General features: G+C 35.5%; 3 protein-coding genes across 7 annotated transcripts; all 3 read right to left on the reverse strand.

The window, feature by feature from the left end:
- Nucleotides 1-539: 539 nt before the first annotated feature.
- On the reverse strand, nt 540-4,476 carry LOC130737563 (uncharacterized). The gene is made up of 5 exons (XM_057589371.1): nt 4,114-4,476; nt 3,985-4,032; nt 3,616-3,897; nt 3,048-3,214; nt 540-981 (listed from the first exon to the last, which is right to left on the reverse strand). The coding sequence occupies exons 1-5, from the start codon at nt 4,424-4,426 to the stop codon at nt 775-777; spliced, it is 1,017 nt and encodes a 338-aa protein (XP_057445354.1). The 5' UTR covers nt 4,427-4,476; the 3' UTR covers nt 540-774.
- Nucleotides 4,477-6,819: 2,343 nt separating this feature from the next.
- LOC130737564 (uncharacterized) lies at nt 6,820-11,257 on the reverse strand. Of its 4 annotated transcripts, none has more exons than XM_057589374.1 (10): nt 11,056-11,257; nt 10,859-10,959; nt 10,359-10,440; nt 9,917-10,237; nt 8,823-9,143; nt 8,460-8,704; nt 8,173-8,379; nt 7,995-8,087; nt 7,545-7,646; nt 6,820-7,444 (listed from the first exon to the last, which is right to left on the reverse strand). In XM_057589374.1, the coding sequence occupies exons 4-10, from the start codon at nt 10,185-10,187 to the stop codon at nt 7,139-7,141; spliced, it is 1,545 nt and encodes a 514-aa protein (XP_057445357.1). In that variant the 5' UTR covers nt 10,188-10,237; nt 10,359-10,440; nt 10,859-10,959; nt 11,056-11,257; the 3' UTR covers nt 6,820-7,138. The 4 variants fall into 4 exon arrangements, with proteins under 4 accessions (XP_057445357.1, XP_057445356.1, XP_057445355.1 ...); XM_057589373.1 differs by having other exon boundaries at nt 9,917-10,244; XM_057589372.1 differs by lacking the exon at nt 10,359-10,440 and having other exon boundaries at nt 9,917-10,244.
- Nucleotides 11,258-16,231: 4,974 nt separating this feature from the next.
- Nucleotides 16,232-26,881, reverse strand: LOC130737565 (uncharacterized). 2 transcript variants are annotated; one of them, XM_057589376.1, is made up of 8 exons: nt 25,808-26,881; nt 24,028-24,324; nt 20,458-20,583; nt 19,316-19,396; nt 17,658-17,717; nt 17,496-17,573; nt 17,295-17,350; nt 16,232-16,740 (listed from the first exon to the last, which is right to left on the reverse strand). In XM_057589376.1, exons 1-5 carry the CDS (start codon nt 26,658-26,660, stop codon nt 17,689-17,691), a joined length of 1,386 nt encoding a protein of 461 aa, XP_057445359.1. In that variant the 5' UTR covers nt 26,661-26,881; the 3' UTR covers nt 16,232-16,740; nt 17,295-17,350; nt 17,496-17,573; nt 17,658-17,688. The 2 variants fall into 2 exon arrangements, with proteins under 2 accessions (XP_057445359.1, XP_057445360.1); XM_057589377.1 differs by having other exon boundaries at nt 17,295-17,354.
- Between the last annotated feature and the right edge of the window lie 398 nt (nt 26,882-27,279).

Here is a 27,279-nt window from a genome sequence, read left to right on the forward strand (position 1 = left end):
GGGTCAAAAAGCACCGCTAATCAAGAAGATGAACCCCTGCAATTAACAAGTTTCTTGTTGTTAATCCGGTGCATTATATACTTAATTTGATATAATGCCCCACAGACGGCGCCAATGTTCCACTCTAGAATTGAAGAACCAAGGGTGAGGTTTAAGGAAATAGGTGAGGTAGTAGGTATCTCTGAGTCTGGCTGTTCCATGGATGGTGGTTCCTCTTATAGGTCTCTTCCCTGACCGTTTACTTGTTATGAGGGTCGGTTCCGCCGTCGACCATTACATGAGTTTATTGGTCTCTCTTAATTAAGCCATAACTTCAACGATCATCAACGTTCATAATTGCGTGGGTGAAGGCTACTTCTTCATTGATCTCTATGTATTCATGGGATCGGAGGCACTGTAATTGGGCCTACTAGGCTACTTAAAGTGTAAGGTCTGGGACAAGGGATCAATTTTACAAGAAGAATTAATGTTTATTATTTTCATACTTTTTATTCACTAGCATTTCATTTTCAAATTTTCATTTGCCTAAATGAGCTTTAAGAGATAGAAGATAAGAACCTTGCGTTTCAAAATGCACAAATAGATAAGCCTGTACGTGAGCTGCTAGCCAAATTTTCACCACAAGAACAAAACATATATCATTACTGACCATTGAACTACTTAACACAGACATAAGACTCAAGTCTCAACACACACTTGCAATTGTTCTAAACTTTTCTTTTTATGGTAATAATGCACTGCGAAATTGCTGAAGTGAGTGTGAGAACTGAGATCCTACACTAGTCCTTTTTCACTTTTCAGCATCTTTCTTTCTTTAGCAAACTTCGAAACTAGTGAAATATATGTCATTCCTTCATTGTCTTTCTTTCTCTGCTTTTTCATCCATATCCATGAAAAGCACCCACCATGCCTGCAAAATTGCTCATCTTTCTGCCTAAACTCATGCTCTTCTCTTACTGTTTCTTTATCCTTCATCTCCACCTGCACATGTATTTGTACCTCACTTCAGTCATATATATTTGGTGTATTTTACTTCTCAAATCCATTAGTCATTTTATGATGTTGCTGTGTTAAGAAACGCTAATCAATTATGTGCGTGTCTGAAATTTTTTCTATAATTAATTTTAAAGACAATCAATTTTGGTGAGCAGGTTTTGTTAGCAGCTTCTAAGTGAATTATGAGGAGAAAGAGTTTGATCAATTTAAGTATGAAAGTGAAGATGGAAATTGGATTCTCGACCAAAGTTACTAATAGAATAGAATATTCTTCCGAATTACAGGAAGAATATTCTATTTCAGTTACTTCTTGCCTCCAATCTGACAAACACAAGGTAAAAAAAAAAAACCAAAGAAGGTTAAAAATATGGCAATGGCTACAGTGCCTTAAATTGTAAATGCCTAAATGGTGTATGAGTGCATTATTGAAAATTGTCAAGCTTACCCTTAAATTAGCGTGCTCGAAGAGAGAAAATGAATTAGTGTTAGAGTGTGTAGTTTTATGCACATATAGACTATTTGAAGACTCATGCCAAATTCCCTCAACATGACTATTCTATGCAGCCACTTATCATTGGTATTATGCAGGAAATTATCTAAAATTGTGTTAAAATAATTTGTTAACTACAGCCCCTTATTTATTCATAAGTACATGTCATTTTCCCATAATTAAATGTTAGTTAGACCTTTTATTAAGAAATACCTATTTTATAGGGTATAAATTAAAGGTATAAAGAGGTTGTAAAGAAATAGAGTTTTCACATATATAATAATCCTATTGAGGGATTGGTACCATAGCAATGAGAAGTCATTTTCACAAACTGCCCTCGAGTGCTCAATGATAAAATGATATACCTGGACTCCAAGTTGTCTAGTGGATTAATATGAAACAGAGTAAATAAGATTGAAAGAGAACATCACAAATATTTCAATTTTCAAATAATTCATGGAGCAAAAATGATTGAATAGTTGATTTTGGAATCGCTTATCAACTTGTCCTGAAAATCTTTCATCTTTTCTTTTCGGAAAAGAAAAACATATGTGTAGGTGTACATGTATACAGCAGACAAATTGGTGAAAGTACTAAGGGACCAAAACTCGAGTGGCACTGGCATGTGCACATGAAACAGAGAAAGGGACCAATATATTATCTAGTACTTACTTGCCCCCACATTGTACATTGGAAGGTTGTAATCTAATTATATGGCTACTAGATTTGATTCTTGGAAAACCCACCCTTTGCCTAGGTTTAGTGTATGTTTCAAAATCTTCTACAATTGATTATGAAGGCGCAATCATTCTGGTTCAACTTGCTATCTATATTTTCAGGTACTAATAAAATTTATGACTATACTCAACCAAAATTTAATTTTCACCACTCTTGCAATGATTGTTTTTTAAACATAATTTTGTTCATTCAAGTGTTGAAACACTAACACGAACTAATGTTTCACATCTAGTTTTGACAAAACAGAAAATTTAAATGAGTCATGACAATTGACAACTACAACATAGAAAGTCCAACTTCTTATACTCATTAAATGAAATTATCGACTTATAGTTATACGAAATGGTTACTAGACATTCGTATAATTTAGACATTTAACAGACATCCTGAATAAGAAAGGAAAAGAAGAAAGATACGTAATGAAGGAGATATATGATAAATATGATGAGAAGAGAGATAGAGACAAATAGGGTGTCTGTTAGGTGTGTGTGCATGTGTTAATGTGTAAGAATCAATATTTGCTAGGTATATTTCAAATTATCAGTGAAGGTTTATTTCATGAGTAAATCAAGTATAATTAATATCTTTATAGAAAAAGGATAATCAAGTAACAAGGCTTTCTTTGTTGTGTTAGTATTTTTCTCTTCAATTAGTGTCTGTCAATCATTACCTAAAGAGAAATACTCATGCATTTCATATTTTAGGGACCAAAGAAGAATGAATCTAAAACGAAAATGTTAAGGTCTGAATGGGAAATTTGGAATATATTAGATTCTGAGAAGCTCATTTAAAAATCAAAGAGAAAGAAAAATCAAGAACACACCTCTTCCTCAGATTTTGTTTTGGCATCTGAACTTAGTGAGTCTTCAGATAGCTTTGTTGATCTCTCTATGATGGATGGAGTTAAAGCAATGCTGGTGTTGCTTGAACTAGGATAAGGAGATGTATTTTGAGTACTTGCATCTCTTGTTATTCCCTCCTTATTCTTTTCTGTGTACAAAGGTCAAGAAGAATTGTTGTGTGATTTAACTAATATATCAGCAAGTCTTCCGGTCGATTCCAACCGACATGAATCTCGGACACTACACACATAGATCGGCCATCACCGAAGGTAAATGCCAGAGCTAAAGTACTACTGTTCCGATCAATTCCAACGGACATGAGTCTCATAGACTATAACATAGCTCGACCATCACCGAAGGAAAAAGGGCAGAACTAGGGGACAATGGTGGGAACGGCCACAAAAGTAGTCCCTAGCTCTGACCTGTACCTTAGGTGATGGTCGAGCTATGTGCGTAGTGTCCGAGACTCACGTTGCCTGGAACCGACCCGACCGATACAGCAAGTAAAAGGTAATACAGAAGCACATTAGGCTAATGAAGTATGTGAACCTGGAATATAAAATTGAAGGGCTTCTTCTTCTTGTATGCAAGTTGATGGCTTGGTTTTAATCTGTTTTGATGAATAAACTAGAGGAGCAGCCATGGTGATGAATCCATTTGCTGTTGAGTTTGACCTTCCACTTAGAGTTTTTGCAGATAAACACTCCATTGGTACCTCCCCTGAAAGGGGGTTGCATATATACTTTTCTGCCTCATTCCACTTAGAATTCAAAGCAAACCCATCTGGAGAAAAGTACTCCCAACTTTTATGAATTGTCCTTGCTTGCAATGCTGTAATAAACCACCGTGCAGTTGATTAAAACAAAATCAGATAATATTATGAAGTCTTTATGCTAATTATGGTTCACTCTCTTGTACCTTTAAGAGCAGTAGTGAAAGAATAGGTTGAAGGGTCTATTTGATCATCTGCAACAAATTTTGTAGAGTTTGATGGATGTTAAGAAAACCATGAACACCTGGAATTTGAAGTGAAAAAAGACATTGTACCTTTTAGTTGGTGTCCAGGAGAAGAAGCAGTGCTAGAAATGGTTATATTTGATCTAAAAGATCGTGTGTCTTCTCTAAAGCTTCTTATATATGATGCTGAGTACCTTCTTGACTTTGTGTTCTCACGGCTGATTCGAGCTTTCACTGCCCATTCTGTCAAATTGAACTCTGAATCATCTTGTTTCCTGGATGATTGTATTTCCACTGTGGAGTCTCTGGAGGCCATGAATGGGGTAGAATTGTTCTGTAGTTCAAGCTGGTCTACAATCAAATTTGCATAGGTTTGAAAGTGGTTTGCACAGTTATATGGCATGACAAAGAAAAAGGTTTTTTCATATTCAAATGATTGAAGCTTTTGTCTATGTAAGCATTAGGTGGCTTATGTTACTGTATTAATCTGTCTCTTTTCAAAATTGTCTTTCACCTCTAATGTTCATGGTATAACATCTCAAATATCTTTTATGGTTTGAAAAAAAATATTCTCCATTGAGGCACTCTTGTTCGAGTCAGGTAGGACCATCGACCTGCTAAGTATGTAACGCAATTGTATTTACAGGGACTCAAACTCAAGAACTCTTATTTAGCTAAAACAACCTTGTGTCATTTGATCTCTACGCTTTGTGGTTAACATCTCAGAATCAATTTTGAAATTCAGGAAATTACTCAGAAATGATTTTCCTTATCAGTGATTATGATTTTATAGTTAACTGTAGATGAATTTTCAGAATATTCATTTCCTACATTAGTAAACTTTCCTTCCAACGGTCTCTTATAGTATTTGATATTCATGTAGGATCATTAAATTATATTTTCTCACATTCAATTTGGTATTCACAGTTCTTATTTGGCTAGTCTCATAAATTTCAACCCAATAAAATAGAGTGTGTCTATGTTGCATGTCTGTCTTCATTCTGTTCTTTTTGTCTCTGCACTAAATTCATTGTATTGCTGCACCAGTAACTTTGTGTTACTCTGTCCCCACTGGATGAGGTTTTAATTTTTTATGTTTATCATGGAAACAAAATGTCCACTGGATTCATGCGGTTCTATGTTGAAGAAAGACAAAATGTAAATTTCAGTCAATGAAGAGAAAATTTTAAAATCTTATTAAGGAAGGTTATTGTTAGAAGTCTCACATTGGCTAGAGATGTGACTAAATAAGTGTGTATAAAGGATAAAGCAATCCTCAACTCTTGAGCTGACTTTTGGGTTGAGTTAGGCCTCCCTAATTCCAATATGGTATTAGAGTCTATCTTAGATCAATTCGTTGTAAAGACCTCCCATATTTTGGCCACCCGTTGATGTTCATTCCACGCTTCGGATGTCCAGCCCTGGGACAAGTGCTTATAAAGGGTAGAGCAACCTGAAGTGAGAAAAGACGCGGAATTGCACAAGAAATGAGGGATTGAAATGTGTCATCCAAAAATTGGATTTCCAAATGATAGAGGGATATTACGTCTTGGTCGATATCGTTTGGGGGCAGCGGAAACGTTAACGAGGAGAAGGAGAAGGGGATAGACGATTTATACTGGTTCACCCCCATAACGATAGCGTTACATCTAGTCCCCGACAAAGCCGGGATTTCACTATGCAAGTATCAAGGACTTCTCCTACAACCTGTATTTAACAGGACCTCTCCCGGTGAGTTTGTAAGGACTCCTCCTTTGAGTATTATCCAGGACTCCTCCAAGTATATTTTCACTGCCTCTTCAGGGATTGAGTTTACAAGGACTCCTCCTATGAGTATTCGACAGAATTCCTCCAAGTATTCTTTCATTGCCTCTTTAGGCATTGAGTTTATAATGACTCCTCCTATGAGTATTAGAACATTCCTTTTTCTTGCACATTTTCATTGTTGATGAGACTTGCGTGTAAAGTCTTAAAACATTCCTTGGCTGAGACTTGCGTGTAAAGTCTAGTAACCATTCATTGTTGATGAGACTTGCGTGTAAAGTCTTAAAACATTCCTTTTTATATTTTACTTTTTCTTGCACATTTTCATTCCAAGACTAGGATTTCTTATCTCTTAATCCAAAACCTTTTTAGATACGCCCAAGACTTCTTTTTCCACCCTCCAAACCTTCTCAAACATATCATCCTAAATAAAATTAGCATTAACACTACAAAAAAAAGCCATTTTGCGGCGCTTTTGGAAGCATTTTGCGGCGGTTTTAACCGCCGCAGAATGTATACTGGGGCGTTTCCTCGAGCGCCGCAGTTACGAGCGTCGGGGGCCGTTCTGCGGCGCTTATATCCAAGCGTTGGAATAACCGCCGCAGTATATAGCGGCGGTTAAAAGCGCCGCAAAACCTATAATTCATTCCGCCTCTGTTTTGCGGCGGTTTCTAACCGCCGCAAAGTTCTACAGTGAGTTTTTTTTTGCTACAGGGAGTTGTAAAATAGTTTTTCAAATTTTTTTAAAAGTCAAATTATATATTTAATTTAATCCCTAAATAAAATGAAACTTATAATCTTTATAAAATGATCTCTTTAAATAAAATGAAGCTTATAATCTTTTATAATATGATCTCTTTAAATAAAATGAAACTTATAATCTTTATAAAATGATCTCTTTAAATAAAATGAAGCTTATAATCTTTATAAAATGATCTCTTTAAATAAAATGAAGCTTATAATATTTATAAACAGTAGCAAAGAAATCAACCAATTCCAAACACCTTGGAAATATGCCAAATGTACTAGCACTTTCATCCACCCAAATGTATTTAAAGGATTCATAAAAAGTAACTTACAAAATAGAAGTATAATATGATCAAGTACAACTTACAAAATAAGTGTTTATCACATAATAAGTGTGGATAGGAGATTAATGCAAAATACTAAATATGACAAAATAAATTGGACTTGTACTTAACTCTACAAAATAGAAGTAAGGTCACATTAGCATTATCACCATAAATTGATCAACTTTTCCAGTGTCCAGTCACAAAGATAAGAGTGAAAGAGAAATAGAAAACAGTGAAGAGCTAGGGAAACATTGAAACAAGATGAACACACTTGAAATCTAAAGCTTCAATACCTGGTTAGGTGGCCCTTGACCTCCAAACTGTTGCATGAAAGAATTCATTCGTTCCTCTAAAGCTTGAAATTTCGCATTGCTCTCCTGCAATTCTGATTTCATGGCATTCCATTCAGCCAATGAAATGCCAGCAAATTGCGAGCTACTAGAGCTGCTAGCAGATTCCAACACTTGAGATGGACAAACACCAAAGCCCATGCCTCTCACGTATCCTGAGCGATCTTTCCCAAAAACTTTAACATAGGCAGCCTCTTCAGAACAATTCTTTTCAAGTTCCTTCTCCAATAAATCCTACACAAAAAATTAAACATGTGCATGCCATCAAACATACAAAGCATATTTGATAGTTATAAAATTTTCAAAGGAAATAGAAACTTGTAACTATACTCACACTCTTTTGTTTTGCTTCTTCATTTACAAAAGAGCCATCACTTTTCTTGTGTGAAATGGAGTACATTTCCGCTCTACTATATGATCGGCCGGTTTCAATTTCCTAAAAAAATTATCAGCACAACCACAAGTTAAAAACAGCAACAACTCTAGAATAAGGAAATAGGAGAAAATAAAAGTTCTAATCCTAACAGCAGCAACAACATCTTCAAAACAATTTCGAAGCACATAAATTTCAGCACAACCAGGTACCAGCAACCACAGGAAAAACAAGCTTGATGAAGAACAAGAAAAAGAAACTGCAATCTGTGAATCTGCATATGCCAGCTTGCATAGCAGAAAACTAACTGATTTCAACCAGGAATATCAATGACATAGGCCGAGAACATTCAGAGGAGAGAAACAGCATAGGAGAAATGAAATAAAAAATATATCAGATTAGTGATTTTACCAGCTCATGCCTCTTCCTTGCAATGGTCTTTGTGCCAAGCGTGTGCGGTATAGTTTGTTTTTGTCTATTTAAGGCATTCGTTTCAGACATTTTCTACATTGTGAAGGAATAAAAAAATAACAAAATCAGTAGCTGATAACTATTATTAGAGAATTATCACACAAAAATATCTCATTACCATTGTTTCCTCCTTCAGACGGTAAGTTAGAAAAGAAGCCCATTGCTCTATCGGCATGCCTTCTGGGCGCCTATCAAGGTTTGCTTCCCAACTAAGTGCAGGTTTATAACATTCAGCAAACAACCGCGCACGACTATCCCTCCACTTTTTTCCAATATTTTTTAGTATCCACTTCTTATGCTGCCCATCATTGACTAGGAATTTTCTCTTCAAAAGACAAATTTAATTACTAAATGATAACACAAAATTTCAGTAAGAAATTACATCTATTCAGTTATAGTTCATACCTTTACAATGGAGTCCCAAACATATATCTTGTTAGGTTTGTTTGGAACTAAATGCCAGCTCTCATAGATAATTGAGAGTTTCTCGGCTTTGGCAGCAATGCATCCTAAAAATACTCCCAAAAGCCCAGCAGCTTTTCCAATGGGTTGACCCTCCTTATTCCATTTTAAGACCACCTTCTTACTTATAGGAAGCTTTTTCAAACTTGCTAATTGTAAACTTTCTACTGTAATTACTCCATCCTCATCTACATGTAGAGTAAACAAAAAAATGTTAACAAAGAAGTAATAGAGAAAACTAGACTTAAGTTAAGTCAAATATCAGATTCTACTAATATAACTATATACAAATCAGAAATTTCATACCAATAACATCAACTGTCCAATATCTTTCCGACTTATTCTTCTTATGCGCAGGTTGAGGAATTGGGCTGTTAACTTCCGTAAGATTGTCATTTTGGTCAAATGAGTGTGCAGTTTGGGGGCTTTGTGATGCAACACTAATGGATGGGATGGATGGGATGGATGAGAAAGTAGGAACTACGGGCTCACTTTGTGCTGAAGCATGGGATGCACTTTCACTAATGGTAGAAGCATTACCCTGAATTTGTATTGGTGTAGAAAGCATTACCCAGAATCCTTTGGCACCCCGCCATGCATAATATGCAATTCGAGTCTCATAAAAGCCTGTATCAAAAAATCAATCGACGTGTGCAACAAGTTTAGTCGACAAAAAATCCTCATGAAAGATAAGTTCATCTCAGCAGAGTTAAAGGGTGATAACCAAAAAGAGGCTGCATGGTAGATACAAGCTAAAAACTACTCTCTGTCTAAGAAAAAGATAAGTAGCCAGACATAAAAGTTCTAGAACAAATAAAACAGGTAAAAATCATGTCAAGCAACATCACTCCACATATATAAGTGATTGAAAGAAATCATTAATTTGTAATGGTAACCCTATCCATTGGGATGGAGATAGATATCACTGTCATTTACCTAAATTGTGTTACTATAAATGACACTCTAAGGTGGGACAGGAAAGTAGGACATGTGATCTGGATACAGAGTAGTATGCCTCATAGTATGTGTAATTCTAGTTATAAGGCAGAAGCTTTTCTGTTTTACAATTTATTTACAGCTTTTCTATCTTTTGAATAATTCCATATTAAATTCAGTTCCTATCAGAATTATCTCTGCAAATCATAAGGTGCATCCACTATCCTCCAATTGACCAAATTCACTCGAACATTGACAAGATTGAAACCTGTATGCTGGTTTGTATTTCTGACTGTAAAGCTGAAAGCAGTTGCAGCCAAGATAGATCTTAATGCATAACTATTAACATATACACAGAAGCATGTCATAAACAATTAAATTTCCTAATTCTTTATATTTATTCAACCAAAGCACTTTGCACACGTAAACAATGCATGTAACAACATCTTGAGACTTCAACATACCTGGGAGAAAGCTAAGAAAGCCAAGGGCTAAAAGGCCATAAGCTTGAGACCGTTCTCCCCCCATATGACCAGTGAAGATAAAGTATGACAGAAATAGTAGTCCTGTACCGAGAAATAACAGGAAGAGTGCAAGGACAATGGATTTCCAGGGAACTTTATCCAAGGCTTTTGGGATATAATCAAATCGAGGGTCAAATGGTCTACTTCTATCACCAATATAATCATCCTCATCCGTGGCAAGAGGAGCGTAATGAACGCGTCTAGTTGCCATATCCAATCTTCCTTAGTTCTTTGCTCCTAAGATTTTTAATCCAAAATGATCTGAGACCTTCAAATGAAATAAAAAAAAAGGGCCACGTTAAATTTAGATCTGATGAGTGCTGAGAGAGAACTGAACCAGAATTTTTAACACCACAAAGTAGAAGGGCAGGCATAGACTTACACTCAATTGGCATAAAGTGAGCACAATATCATGTTGTAGTTTATCTAAAGCTTTCACATTCAACACTTTACCACATAATTGCCTAAAGAATGAAGACAATTCATTCAAAACAGCCGAAACCTCATGACATGACATAAAGGTATAACCCAAAATAATTAAGGAATTGAGACATTATAAAGAATTTAATAAGAACTTGACAGCGGCTATCAGTAATATGAAAAGAGTAAGATGCAAATCAGATTGATGGTGGTGCCAAGGTTTCAGGAATCATTACATACAGATATAGCAATTTGGTTTAGTTAACTCAAATTTCAAAGCCTCAATCAATGATAAGAAAAAGGATGAAGAAAGATGAAACATACAGAGGTACAAATTCAAAGAAAATAGCAATTAACGCTTGAACTATCAACGCTAGAAGCTACTATGTTACGAAACCACATTCACTGAGTGAAGTGAAAGCACAACTGAGAAGAAATTGAAACCAAGAACTAGGTGCTTACCTTCAATCAAAGACCAAAATCTGAGTGAGAACTGAGAACCGAGAGCACAAACATCAGTTTTGATGAGAATGTGGAAATCTGAAATCTAAAATCCCTAATTCCTAACCAAATCAAACAGATCCAAATCAAAAACCTGAAATCTAAAAACTAAAATCCCTAACTCCTGATCAATTCGCGAGATGAAACAAAGTGCTTACCTTCAATCAATGACTGGCGTGAGCTTTGCTTCTGAGGTGTTCGCCATCGCTGAGAGATGAAGAATCACGATGCTGAGCAAGATGAAGAATTACGATGCTAAGAGAGGTGAAGAATCACGAAGTTGAGAAGAATCGCGATGCTGAGAGAGGTGAAGGTGTGGTGGGTATTTCCTGAGATGAAAAAACGCGATCTGAAATTGCTTCTGTGGTGGGTTCAGGTGAGGTGGGTTTATTTTAGGTTTTCCTGATTTAATCATTCTGCGGCGCCTGGTTGAACCGCCTCTGAAATAACCGCCGCAAATGTCTAAACAACCGCCACTAGTTGACCTAAACCGCCGCAAAATTGTTCGAAAACTGCGGCGGCTTGCATAACCGCCTGAAAAAGTGCTCAAGTTTACATTTTGCGGCGGTTTTTGCGTAACCGCCGCAAAATATCCGTCGCTAAACACCAGTTTTGTTGTAGTGTAACCTTTTCCTCCCAATTACTTTCCTTCTCTAATGTCCTCTTAGTCTACAGTTTCTCTCCCTTGAGCTGCCTCCACTTAATTCTTCGATTCATAACTTGTCAATTTTTCTCTTTACACTCTTAAAGCGATCATTAAGGACCAAAACCCTATGTCGAGTATTCAAGCTCTCTCCGGGCATTACCTTAAAATGGGGGTTGGATTTGTCACCCCACATACTAGATTTGCCACTCCACTTTAAAGTGGAGAAATACGGAAACGCTCTGTTCCTAAGTACTTTGGAATCTCACTTTCTGAAGTACTTAGGAAACTCACTTTTCTAATTAGTGAAGTTATTTGTTTAAGTAGACCAATGATATTTAAGATAAATGATTTAACCCAAAATTTATCTAATGTCGTTTAAATGTAAGAATATAGATTAGATTGTAGATCAATTAAATATACTTGTCAGTTTTAGGAGTTGTTAGAAGTAAAATTTTGTAAAATTGTCTAATATATTACAAATAATGTGAAATTAACACCCCCTGTTTTTAAGTACTTAGGGAACTTAGTTTCCGAAGTACTTAGGGAACTTAGTTTTCAAAGTCATTGCAACTAGAATTAACACCTCATCGTTTAAAATACTTCGGAACTTGACCTCCCGAAGTCCTTAAATACGTGAAAGTGGATGCATTGCCTGATTGCAATGTGCCTTGACCTCCCGAAGTACTTCAATACGTGAAAGTGGATGCATTGCCTGATTGCAATGTGCTTCGGGACTTCCATATCCGAAGTGCTTTGGAACTTGAGATCCCTAATGGTCCTGATTGCAATGTGGCTGAGTTCTTCCATTACTCCTTACTCCACCATCACTCTTCTTCTCCTTCCCTATGTAACCCTCAATCCTGCTTGACTTGGATTATTTATGTTATTTTGCTTGTCTTGGATTTTGTAACGTTATCCATTATTGCTTGACTTTATGATTTGTTTTCACTCACAACTTCGGGATTTAAGTTTCCAAAGCACTTCGAATGTATAAACTTTGAGGGGCACTTCTAGCATTTTTTAAAATGTCTGGGGTGCCGGATCCCGTCTCTGAGGTGGAAAATCCAATTCCCCCTTAAAATCCTTTCAAGCCCTCTTTCTAAGTTACTAACCAAAAGGAAATCAAATTGTGATTTTAAGGTCCCGCTGATCTTATAGGTAATAAGATGTTCCTCCTGTATTTCAAGCAAGTATTCAAAATCTTGAGATCATATGCTACAGAGAAATCTAATATAGATTGTCCTTCCTCGTTAACTTTCTAAAGCCGAAACCTAAATGAACTCAAGCAAAGTCTTCCACCCCTGACCTACGTGTCCATTTAAGAACAACTTTTGTTCTCAGGGAATGCCTTGAACGATACTTTACAAATCCTCCCGAAAAAAAAAATCAAAGAAGCTTCTGATCCAACTAGAGGGGCATAAACACTAATAATATTGGTAGTCTCGTGAGACACCAATAATTTAACAGATATGATCCAGTCACCAATTCTTTGAAGTTTGAACACCCACCCACCCTTACATTCTTTTTCCAGTTCACGTCCACAATAATACCGACATCATTCCTTCCTCTAACCTTCCCAGTGTAACAATGCTTAATCCAATAGTGTCCAACTCCTTAGCTTTCGCCCCAACCCATTTAGTTTCCTAGATGCACAAAATGTTAATCCTTCTCCAACTCATAGTGCCCACCACCTCCATAGATTTACCTGTTAAAGTACCAATATTCCAAGAACCAAACCTAATCAAGCAATCGTGGGCTAGAACAACTCTCTCATTTAACACTGTGCTCGAGCCGTACATCATGTTGCTTTCGACAAATAACCTAGCATTAGCACAAATCTGTAGTGTTTGATTTATATTGAAGATATCGATTAGTTTTGTGTTGACTACCGATGCCTAACACAACCAACAACTAACATTACCAACAACTAACATGACTATATATCAAAAAAAAATGTACATGTTTATTACCTGTTAATTTTACTCAATAAATAGAACTTTCTTTTTTCAAGGCAAATCCCTCCTTGTGAATATTGAAATCAAATTCTTAAATTTGGTTAACTAGAAAAAGAAAAAAAATATCTTAAATTTCGTCAAAAATATATAAACCATACATAACAAACTGTAATTACTGATTTTCATATTGGCATTTGAGAATGATAGCAAAGAATAAGGATTGTTGGGTTGCTTTCAGTGTGGGCTGTGAAGTCATAGAAATAGTGGATGTCACTTGTCAAAAGAGAATCAGAGTGGAGTACTTGTAAGGTATTGGACTGAGGATCGTTTTGTGGTTGTGCACATGGATGCCACATGCTTGTAATAATCCTGGGAAAATGAATGAGGTAGGGGTCCTCATCACATTATGGAAGGAGAAGGGTCCTTGTGGACCTCTTCATTGTCATCAAGTTTTGTCTGATGTGTACGTGAAGTAGGTATCAACTATCAAGAGAGGATATATAATAGTTGCCAGCTCGGAGGGACATTTTTATTTTATTTTATATATGAAAGAATCCTATCGTCCTTGGTGATATGTTTTATAGTAATGATACTTAAATATTCAAACAGTTAAGCATCTTAGCACACTTCAATTTTCTCTATCTCTCTTTTTGATCACTTATGTTTCTCTTCTTATGCCACTTTGCTTGTCCTTGAGTGTCTACATTATACAAATATCCACAAATCATTTCATGCTTTATCCCACTTCAGTTAGGTAAGTATCGAGAATGAATCCTTCAATTATAAAACAAATTGATCATGTCAAGTTTTAACATCTAATTTTTTTAGTTATTAAATACAAAAATTAATGGTTAAATGTTAAAACTTAACACAAATAATTATGTTTACAATTGAGAGATTCCAGTTTCGCTAATTGTGGTATCTTCTCACGTGCCCAAACATTGTATGCAGCACACGTGATCAATTGTTAAGCACATCTTTCTGAAAAACAAACTACAATTAACCACATGATCCGTATCACTAGTTTATAGCTTGTGACACAAAAATTATACATCCTAGATGGTGACCCGCGCGTTCATTATTGGATACTAAAATAATAATATGAATTAAATAAATGTACAAAATTATTTATCCATTTTATCTGTTATTGTTGGTTTTTTTTTTTCTCTCACGTTCTGGTAAGGTTTAAAAATTCAAGACTTGTGGAATACTAATTAATTGGTAATGAAGCAAATGGAAGGCTTAAAAATAATGGAATTTTTCAGTTTGAATTAATTTTAATGATGAATTACATGGGTAATTATCTTAGCTATCAGGATGCCTGATAAAATATTAAAAATTACCTCGGTTATTTTTAAAACAGAGTAAATTATACTCTATTGACTTGAGATTTTCCTATATGACACTAAATTTTAAATTTATTTAAATATTATACTATACCTCATTCACTACTTATCTCCTGCAAATTCTGTTAACTATTATTTTCAAAAATATTTTCGACGAATTTAGCTTCAAGTTTCAGTAAAATTCCTACAAATCTATATCTACAGGTAATTCTGCAGGTAATTCTGTAGATAATTAGTGCAATTTTCACCAATTTTTCCTTTTATCATTATTTTTAGACTTTTTTTTATCTCTTTTAAGCTGATTCTTTCAAAAGAAAATTATGCGAGTGTTTTAAAAGTTGAAGTTTATGGTTAGGCTTAAAAATTCATGACTTGTGGAATCTCATATAGACTTTTATGCCCCTATCCTGTAAATGGGCCTTTATGAGTCTCTAAAATATCTTTTATACCATGATTGATACCCCAGTTGGTCTATACATGTGACCTAATTGGTAATGAAGCAAATGGACAGCTTAAAAATAATGTAATTGTACAATTCAAAATAATCTTGATAATGAATTACATAGATAATTGTCTTGATATCAAGATATCTAAAAAAATATTAAAAATTACATCGGTTATTTAAAAACATGAAGAATGTAAAAATGTGAATAAAATCGAACCCATGAGCGGATGAGCCAAATAAACATAAAATGTGAAAACAGGTTCGAACATAATAGGTATATGTCTGTCTCCTTGCACAAGGATGAGTGAAAGTAAGGCCAACTGTAGTATAGGTTTTGAAAAATAATCAAAAATATGTAGATTTTAATTATGAAAGTAAGGTTAACCCATATCTAAAAAATTATAATACTACAAATAGATTTTAGATACTTTTCACTTGACAAAAGTTGTAAATCAGCAGATTCCTAAACCGCCTCATCAACCACCACAGCTTATAATATAGCCGCAATTTCCAGTGAAGGCCGGAAAACAACCACCGCAAAATACTCGTTTTCTTGTAGTGTAAGAAAGCTGAACTTTTTATTCAATCCTCTTTGATAACATTTAGTATTTCAAGTCGTATATTCTACTTTTCTGCAAGGCCAACACTTAATCACCTTCAAATTTACGGTACATTTATATAAATAGCTTAATTGAACGCCATGGCACAATCACTTGACAAGCTTAGAAAAATAAGCTCAATAAATTATAAATAGGTTTAAACATTTATTCATAAATTAATTTAAACAACTTCTGAAAATAAGTTTAAAAAACTTATAAATAAGTCATTATTTTCATAAATTTACACAAATAGTCACAGAATCACTTATCCTGAAAGTTCAAATAAGCTCTTCCAAAAGCAACTTTAGTCTATTTCTACCAACTTCTCTTTTCAATTTCAGACTTATGAATGATACTTGCCTAAGCCAAATAATTCATACAGGCTTAGGAATAAAGCATAAATTAATCAAAATTAACAATTAAAGCATCAAAAGTATCAGGATTGTGAAGTTCAGACAAACAAAACATAATAGAGATCAACGCAAGTTGTTCTTCTGCTTCAATAACAGATAAGCCTCTCACTGCAGAAAATACATTTCATAATAGGACCATGGATATAACAAAGCTTGAAACAGAAAATTGCAATCACATAGACACTATTCCAACAAGCGAAGCAAAGATCATATGCCTTTTCTATCAACCCTGCTCAGTTCCCTGGCAGAAAACCATGATTGTCAGATGGGCATCAAACAAGTAGGGATGAACAGCCAATATTTTTGTTGGAGGCATGTAGTCTTGCAGTTTGATGTGATAGGTTTTGCAGGAAAGCTTGCTTTGATCAGTGGATAACCGCCGCAGCACCAGAATTTTGGAACAGCACAGATACTTAACCAGCCCCATGATCCTATTAACCTAAAAACAACAATAAAATTGACAAAACTTAGATGCAGTTCTGTACATGATGTTTTTACTGTCCAATCACAGCATGACATGTGGGTTGGAAGGAAGATGAGGGAAGTTATAAAATTAATTAAATTAATAAAATATTCAACAAAATGTGTAGCTGAGTTTTTCATTAAGCAATGAAAAACAGTACTTAAAATACTGTAGGTAAACAAAATGTGTATTAGTTGCATTCATTGTAAATGAGAAAACTGCAACATTCCATGAAGAACCAGAGATGTAAAATTAGCAAATTTTATCTTCAAATAAAAGAGCCATACAATTCAACTCAATCCAGTAAAAGATTCGCAATAAACAATAACAATAATATCACAACAGGTTGTAGACAATAATTATCAGATTATACTTTCACTGATGGTTATTGGATATATATTCTATAATCAGGTCACATTCATCATATCATTGATGACTTGGTTCACAATCAAGAGCCGCTGCATATAAATACATAAAAATAAATTTATAAAAAAAAGAGTGCTGCCAGGCTATCACAAAAACCTATTTACCTTTCAAGATCTCCAGTATCTTAGGGATGCATTCTATGGTGAGGCAACCAGAGCACCTGACTCAAGAATAAAGGGCAGACCAGCCATATTATTCAAACAATTTATGATTGGAACAAAATTCAAGTGAAGTAATAGATAATGTTATGCAAAAATTCATTGTTCAGACAAAAACACGTTTCTGATAATAAATAAAATACTTACTATGAAAGATAGAATTTATCCAGCACGAACCATACAAGCATACATTAGAATGTCAAGGGAGCCAGGAATATTGATTTCCTACAAGCAGAGCTTACATCAAAACTCAGTAGCAAGTAAGAGATACAGCTCAGTGAGATCATACAAAATGAGGCAAATGCTTACCAGATGAAAAGGATAAAAAATCGAAGCAACTTCAGGAAATTGCATATGCATATAAGCTTCCTGTTGAGCAAAGAAAGTGTTATAATATAGTGGGTAAAGTGAAAGAGGAAATATCAAGGCAGAAGCTGTCCAAGAGAAGCAATCAAAAGTAGTTATAGATCATATGTAATAATTCATAGAATGAAACTACAAAACCAAAAAGAAGGACCAATGCATGGGGCTTCCACCATTACAATTAAAGGAGCCTGCTATCAAGAGAAGGGTTGTAGCAACCTTTTGCCCCAATGAATGGGAGGCTGTTTCTGGGACAAGTAATAATAGGGATTGTAGGTATTATAGGCAAATAGGATTTGGTAAAGTAAGTATTATACCATTAATAGTGAATTAGTGATTACCTAATTTGTAAAGTCAATAAAAACAATTTAATCAATGGTGGGATGACTCACTTTACCCTCTAAAGTGAGTCTCACTTTAGAGGAGCCGGACCCTTTGCTATTACGATTTTGCGATTCTGCAACATGTTCCGACTTAAACCACAAGCAGAATCGCATTCTGATGAGGTCGCGTGGGATTGCTGATCCTAGTCGTGGGATCTTCGCTGCATGCATGATTTCACAAATCACAGGTTTCCAAGTGGGATTTTGTTTGACCCGGATAAAACCCCCGAAATCAAAGGATGAAGTCAGCCCTAAATTACTGATTTCAACCCTATTTCGTTTGAAAAGCTTCCATTGCCATCCCCTGGACTGTCAACAGTTCCTCTCTGTTCTCCCTCCCGAGATGTCTTCATTTCCTTGACTTCCCTCTATTCAGAATTCTCTGTTCGGACTTGAGAAGTCTCTGTTCTCTCCCCATCTATTCAGAAGTCTTTGTTCTCTCTCCCTCAGTTCATGAAGTCTCTCATCGCGAAGTCTCTTTGTTGCCAACGTTTCTCTTAGACTCTCACAAAGTCTCTAATTCTCTGTTTACAAAGTCTCTCTTTGCCACTAAAATTGGACAAATCAATATTTTTCTTTTCATTTTTGTGTTTTACTTTCATGTTATGAGCACCTCTGGCTATGGATTTAGAGTATGACTTACATTACGAGTTAAGTTTATGAATTTCTATTTTAAGTTTAGTTTAATGAAGTGATTTTCTGATATTTTCTTTAATTATGCATATGTATATTTTAAGTATGGATTAGAATCCTCTCAACTGTAAAAAATAATTTACAAAGTCAAGTTTCACAATCTCATCATTGATTTAATTTCTTTTTTTTCTTTAATTATTAAACACACACAAAGCAATGGGAAGATTGTGAAACTTGGCACGGTCAAGTTCTTTTACAATTGAGAGGATCCTAATTGATTTAAGTATACTTCTACAAAAAAAAAAATTGGAATCTTGGCGATCATACGCAGAGTCTCAATTTTCACATTACTCTAATACGAGGCACATGTCGCAAATAAATCTTTCAAAATTGCTAACATCAGAAATATGCATAATAAAAATTTATGATGACTTAACTGAGACAGGCCATAAATAAGAAGTATCTTTTTTTGTTTTTCCTTTTTATTCTATATTATTTGTCACAGGAAGGTAAGGAAGAAAAGGTGCAAGAATTTCCTTAGATTGGTAATGAACAAAAGTCATACACAGAAAGAAAAGTAAATATTACCTTGTCCAAGAATCAGAACAGAATTGGCAGCTATAGAAATGATATCCTGGATCTTCTCAGTTGAGAAAAGAACTCGAATAACTGAAACAGAGAACATAAGTTACTTAGATTATGCAGAACAGTGAAGAAAGAAACTGATAAAAGGCATTCTTGAATCCTTAATTTGCATTGAAGAGAAATGGAATGACTGGCATTTTGGCAACTGCTTATCAAATAATAGGGGGTAAGCTAGATAAAAATACAGTCGACTACTTTAGCTTTGAGATGTCAACATAAAAAGAATATCAAATAAAATCATAGAACTCAAATGCTGAGAGAGAGAGAGAATTCTATGCCCATCTTATATCAAAGTAACCTCATTCAATGAAGGCCTTTATGACAGGTAATCACCCCCCCCCCCCTCTCCGCCCTCTCTTCCCCCAGCATTTTTATGAGAAAACCTTAGTGATATATATTATATAATGTCACTATGTCAGAATATCGTTATTGTATCTTAGTATATTTTAAATTATCTAAGATGATCTCTTGGGAACAGTTTCCATATTTTCATTATATTTCATGATTAGTATTAGAATATGAAAAAGATGTCTCATAATATATTGATCATATCTTAGTGTAGTTAACATAATTCAGATTATTCTTTAGTTTGATTCTTTTAATTTCTTATAGTATTGAGGAGCTAGTGAGGAATTTGACATCATTTTTGTGAACATGATATTAAGTTCCTGCGCACTCTGATCATTTAAACAGATCAGATCACACAGCATTAATTTAGAGAGGAGACATTTTTAGTTATAACTTTCAAACGTTGAATTCCAAGTACAACATCAAAATAATGCAATACTCTAAGCCGTGCTTTGATTTCTAAGCATAAATATAAAGCAGAGTGAAATTTGTATTAATAGCTTTAGTTAACAATTATTTCAGAGCATTAATAATTTAAAATGTATATGCTTAAAAAGTTAATTTGTACAAATATATTCATTTTGATTTGTCAAAAAAATTAATTCAACCTGTGGCACTGCTCATATTAGAAGAAATTATGTCTATTTTTCATTACTTCATAAGTTAGCAACAAGTACAGCAACTCAAGATTTAAGGTTTAAAAAATTATCCAATTAATAATCGAAAACGGAAGTTACCTGGTAGATGCATAAGCTTTTGGTCATCATTATTTGCATCTGCTTCATTTAAAGCATTTTCCATGTCCGCCGTACTGAACATATGGACAGAATGGCATCCATCTGATATCCAGGCAGTCTGGGGTACTGCAAGATAACAATGAAAAGTTGCAAAGAAAAAAGTATTAACAAAATATCATGTTCTTGTACAAGGGCATAGATTAGATGGTGTTATTTTTTCATTATTCTCCTTCAAATACATTAGAGCTAAACTAACTGAGCGATCATAACTTTAACATTCTTATGTTATGTAAGTTGTGTTGACATTCTCAAGCTTAAGTTCGAACCAACCAAGAATGTATATTATCTTATCATCATGGTAGACAAACTTGCGATCCGAATCGTAGAATCGCACGATTCTGCGAGGTTACCCACCTTCTCCGTGTTGAATCGCGCCCAGAATCACCGTCTGCTGAAATCACGTGGAATTATGTGATTTCCTCGTGGACTCGTGCGGTGAGTCCGATTTTGTTTGGTTAGCTCTGGGCCAAATTTAACCCGTTTACCCAGTTTGGCCCGGATATTTTAATTTCAGAAACCCTAAAATCTTAGATATAAAACATGTGCGCCGTCGAAACCGATTCTCACTTGCCTTCTTTGTTTCGATTTTCAACCTAACCCTACTTCAACTCTGCCTCAGCTCGAGACATGTGTGTGCCCTCATCTCTTGCTCTCTTGTGTGCGCCGTTGCTGGTCCTGATCCACACGGCCACACCTCCCCTTTCTACCGTTACACTTCTCCATTCTGCTTCCTCTTTGAGTCTTTTCTGACTTTCTGCTCAAAATGGCTGGAATAAATCGTGGTCTTGGAAGGGGCTCTGGATGGGAAGGTTCTGGGCATGGTGTTGGAAGGGGTTCTGGAGCGGCTGTTGGTGGTTCTTGACCAGGTGCTGATTGTGGTGTTGGACAAGGTTATCGTTCCCCTGTTCTGGTTCCTCTGTTTCTTTTGGTACTTGAGTTCAGTACTTTATTGGATTATGCAAGTCTTTTAAGTTTTTGTTATTGTGGTACTTCAGTTTTTGTTATTGAGTTGGTACTGTATGCATATATATGTATTAATGTGCACATATATACAAATTCTAGGATCGTAATGTTCGTGTTACATTTACACGATTTACGATTTTACGTCCCCTCTCCGATCCTAGTAGGATCACGATTTTGTAAACCATGCTTATCATAATGTTTCACTCTCCTATCATTGTCATTTGAACCAATGTCATGCGTGTAGCAGCTAAATTAACCCTTTCAGCCACATATATAAATCAACTTTCAAACTCCTTTGGTTTCTGGAAAATCTTTAGTCCCATGGTAGACAAACCAATTGTAACAGACACATCTCTATAATGTGAATATAAATTAAACCATGAAGCATCAACAACAAAGTCACAGCAATGTAAACCCTGTTTTATCATTCCAAGAGAAAACAACCAACACATCTTGTAAGAACAAGTAGGTTTTCTTGAACAAGAAAAAACGGGAGGGTCCAGATTATATAGGACAAGATTGCGATTGAATAGGAAAGTATCAAAATGAGAAACTATATTTTCACCATTTGTCAAGTAATAAATCACTCAAGTTTCTCTCATTTGATTTTGAATAACTACTCGATTTTAATGCATTTATAAATTAGAATTGATTCCAAAATTGAAGCAGATTGGTTACTTTACAACCCTGAACAAGGTATCATTAATTCGATTGACTATACAACACTTTTGAGTATTTCTTCCAACTTTAAAATAAACTAAATGTTTAAGCTATTAGATTAGCACATCAAAATAGTCAGAAACATTCAATAACTCTTACTAAATTAGTGTGAAGTGCCTCTATTTCCAACAGTATATTTGAACCGGCATACTTGTACTTCATCCACTCTAAACCAGAGCAAGTTGCACAAGAAGAAGGGTAAAAGATTTTGATTGTAGTACTTGAATTTGATAAATAATTATTGTATTTCATTGATTAATACTTGACTGAAAACTACAATATATATAGACTAACAAAGAGATAAAAAGAAACTAAATCTATCTAAACCTATCTCTATTTAAATAGATATCATCTCTATTTAAATAGATACTAATCTAAGATATACTAATCTAAGATAGAGAAACAAATCTAAACTATATCTCAATGAGACAAGACTAATTATAAACTAAATCTTAATAGATATTCAACAGTAGTATCCCAAATTACAAGGTCCGAGCTTTATATTCAGCAACTCTTCAATTTTAAATTATATAAATATATATGTGCAAAAAAAATGTGATTAAATCTTTGTCTTACAATTTGGGGTTGGCCTAACTCTACCCTAAAAGCGAGCTTAAAGGTGAGGGTTGCTCTACCCTTTATAAGAACTATTTTAGTCATATCTCTAGTCAACGTGGGACTTCTCAACACACACCCTCACGCCCAAGGCTGGACATCTGAAGCGTGAAATTTGCAAGAATGAACATCTGCAGGTGGCCCATATATGGGTGGTCTCCAATAAACAGATTTAGGATAGATTCCCATACCATCTTAGAATTTGGGTTTGGCCTAACTCTACGCCAAAAGCTAGCTTAGGGTTGATGGTTGCTCAACCTTTATAAGGACTATTTTAGCCATATCTCTACTCAATGTAGGACTTCTCAACAGTTAGTATTTAGTTCTGCAATCTGAACTTGCTTCATAATTGTTTACGTTTTAGAGTAATTCTTAGAATCTATGATACAGCGGAAATCTTCGGGATTACACAACTAGTATATCTAAAATAACAAAACAAAATAATAGAGAAAACGAGATAGATTAAGTATAATTCACTTCATTTTGTTAATACAAAGCCACCCAATGTAACTGATTTCTCAATCTGATGCAAGTTATGATAACAGACGAGAATGAAGTTTTCAGTCTTCCCATCCCCATCAACTACTCTGCCTACATGTTTATGTTGATTACTGAAAGGTGATTGGGAAAAATTGTCTCTAAGCTACATAAATGATCCCATTTTTATAAGGTGATTGAAATCAATCAACAAGCTGATTAAGAGCTAATCAGGACTAAATATAGAACTGATTAACAGCTGTTAACTACAGTTGTTACCATAGTTGACTGATATTATATTTTAAGGTTCAACACTTTCATGAACCAACCAATCTAAAAACTTAAGCTGTCGGATCAAAGCACATGAATGGTTTTACATCCAACACAACGCCTCACACAAAAAGCCCTTTAGACTTAAGCATGAACAATGCATCGGCCCACCAAATATTGTGTTCAAAGTTAATTCTTTAGAAGAATGAGGGTAACATCAAACTCTGGACGGTCACCACAGACTAATTTTATCAATGCTTAAGCTATTAGGTACAGGCACATGAGTGAATGAATGAGATGTGATTATTGTCAAACTAAAACTAATAGAAGGACTTTAATGGAACCTCAAAAAGAAACGTTCTGAGTTTTGCAGCTATTGCCAACACCAAAATAAAGTCTTTCATTAGAAAAGCATCCACAAATTAAATTTTGAAGATATAAAACAAGACAAGAAAATAAACTTACCTGTGGATACATCAGGAAGAACTGTCAGACTTTGCACTTTCATAACATGAGGCAGTTGCCACACATGACCAGTGATATCTACTCCTATGCCAAAATTTGACAGGCGTAGCAGATGTAAATCTCCAAGTGAGTCCAAGATCAGAAACATCCTCTGGGTCAGAGCCTGAATGGAAATAGCCTTTACGGACATGGATACCTTTGCAATGGATTTTGTTTCAATCTCATTTCCCTTCAATGCCACAAAACATGCACCTCCATCATTTTGGTCATGTTTAAATTTAACATTTGTCTGCTTTACTGAAAGTAAAAATACATAATTAGATTATATACTAACAATATCAGAAACAGTTCACAGTTATACATACAATTAAGTACTCAGGTCATGAGATCCCTACAGATCTACTGTGTAGGAAAATTTAGAAAGAGAATAAAAGTAGATGTCCAATCTGCTAGCTAGAGATGCCATTCGTAAGCCAAGAAATTCAATCTACAGCCAGCAGTTATTGAACCCACATTCCAATCAACAAGAAAAATATGTATGTAATAGTTTGCAAAAATTTTATATAAAAGGATAACTTATCACATATGGTCAGTGTAAAATCTGAGTATCTGAGTACAGCCACTTAGATTTAAGAGTAGGCCAAAACACACCATGATTTAATACATTTAATCTGCTGGTATCAACCATCATATTGCATTGATTACTGTTGAACAATGAAAGTGTCAGGAGCCGGGTATTCTGTTAGAAAGAAAAGGGAAAATCATCCCTCACAAGCTCACTGGCTATAAATTTGCTGACCATTGAGGATCCCTACTTCCCCAGTCCAAAGACCCCAATTCTCTCTCACATGACAAACAAACTCTCCCTATAAACCCCTCCACTTATTTATAGGCAACATGCCAGGCCTCTCCTAACTATCCAGCCCAACTAACTATTACTAAGAGACAGTTACACTAAAAGATACATCTCACAGATGGTAAAAGAATGCAGATCAATACCCTGCAGAACCCATGGTTAAAAAATGCCACATATTTCCTACCAGGTAAATGTTAAGTCCTAAAGCTGGATTACAGTTAGCAGTACATAACTCATCAATTTAATCATAACAAAAATGGTATTGTTAAATGGCCTCAAGCTGGTTAAACAGCTTAGCAATTGTCCTGGAAATGGAGCAATGTATACCAATTGATGAATTCATGACTGAGTAACAACAGGAAGCCCTATACAAGTTTTGACTAACTCAACTCTCTATCCAACATATACAACAGAGGGGTCATTTCAATGGGAGTTTTTCGATAGAAATTTTGCAAGTAGAACTGTTTTGAGTTTGAATAACATGCATTTTTCGCAGTTGTTTGGCAATGTTGTTAGAGAGAAGTGACATTATTTGGCTTCTAGCTAATAACTGGAAATATACACAGGGCATAAATGTCTTGTCCTAATAGTTGGTTTGCATATGTGAGTATAATGATAACAATTTCTGTAAGGTTGGACATAAATAAATTACAAATGCAGCACAATGCACTGGGCTGGCTGTGTCATCCATAAATATCATTTAAAACTCTTATACAATTGTTATAGAACAAAATTCAACCCAAGACTTCTAAAATAATAAAAAAACCATGACATCAATACATAAGCCAAATAGACCAGAATCAAAACCAATAAGAAAACAGCATTCATTTTTGAAACAGAATGAAAATTCAGCCAAGGACTTGAGCTACTAAAATCAAAACTTGCTTTGAATACCGTACCAAGAAAGGTAACCCATGAACCTACCAGCAACACCATGTTTTTCAACTTTCGCCTCCGTATCACCATTGCAAGTCGCCTCCAAAACCCCTTCACCATGGCGTCGATCCCTACCTCCATGCCGATCACGACCCACAACACCATTAGGAAGCTGCTGCTGCTTCGAACTCAAATTCTTCAAACTCGAATTCCCAACTCTCTTAGCAGCCACCAGCCTTCTCAGGGCGAAAATCCTAACCCCGTTTTCTTCACCGAGAAGCAAGAAACCAAACGAAATGCTCAGGGACCAAACAGGCCTGGAGCACCGGATCACAGCACACCTCATCAACTTGATACCATCTTCATGATCATGACCCATCATCATTTTGACCGCAAAGACCCAAACCTTGGAGCAGGAAACAGAGTACAGGGCAAAGTAATTGACGGAGCCGGCGAGCTTGAGAGAAGCCCCATGCTTGGCATCGAGCAAGACCCCCAATTTGGACTCGAAGCGGAGGTCCCTCTGGGAGCATAGAACACGCGGCACGGCGGCGAAAGCGTTGGTTTTTGGGTTGAGGAGGTAGAAGCGGAGGAGGATCTGGGAGCCGGCGCGGTGAGGGGAGGAGACGAGGAAGAGCACGGAGGGGTTAGGGTTTGTGGAGGATTGAAGGAGGAGGAAGGTGGAGGAGGAAGAAGGGGGTGGAATTAGGGTTTGTGGGATTGGAAGAGAAGAAGAAGAAGAAGAAGGTGAGAAGGAAGGGTAGAGGGAAAGGGAAGAGTCAGAGTGAGTGAGGGCAAGAGAGAGTGAAGTGGGTTCAAAGAGGATGGAGGTTGTGTGAAGAGGGGAAGAGAGGGAACAAGGGGTTGGGAGGGTTACCTTGGAACCTTGGACAACAACCATTACAAAACTGGAGAGAAAGATTCAAGTGAGTGACTGGGTTTAGTTTACTTTGGTGGAAGGAGGAGGAGGAGAAGGAAGAAAGAAAAGAAAAGACATTGATTTGGTTGGGAATTTGGAAGAAAAGTAGTGAGAGAGACAGAAAGGAGCAAACAAGAAGTCAAGAACAAACAAACAATGTTCCTAGAACTTCGGTTGATCCAATGGAAGTGAACAGCTGGGGAGTTTTTTTTTTCATTGGTTTTAATACCTCCCCCACTTGCTTTGATATCATGCTTATGTAAAAAAATCTCTAAAATACCCTTAAAATTTAATTTCATCCCTAACATATTTTTTTTTTACCTTTTAACAATTTTTCTCTCGTCCCCGTAAGATAGCTTAAGTGGTAGGAGCTAAGGGACATATAGGTTGGGTAGGAGGAGGTTTAGAGATCGATTCGTGGCGGGTGCAATTTATCTTTCCGATGTAAAAAAAAAAAATTTCTACCCATCATACTCTTTCTATTCTCACCGTCTTTCAGTCTCTCTTCATCCTATTCTTTTCTGCGTTCAAGTGTTTCGCACTTAAAATGATTTTAAAAATAAAAAATTTAAATTCAAAATAGTTGGTGGATTTGCACTCT

The sequence above is a fragment of the Lotus japonicus genome, chromosome 2, assembly GCF_012489685.1.
Source record: "Lotus japonicus ecotype B-129 chromosome 2, LjGifu_v1.2".
Taxonomy (NCBI): Eukaryota; Viridiplantae; Streptophyta; class Magnoliopsida; order Fabales; family Fabaceae; genus Lotus; species Lotus japonicus.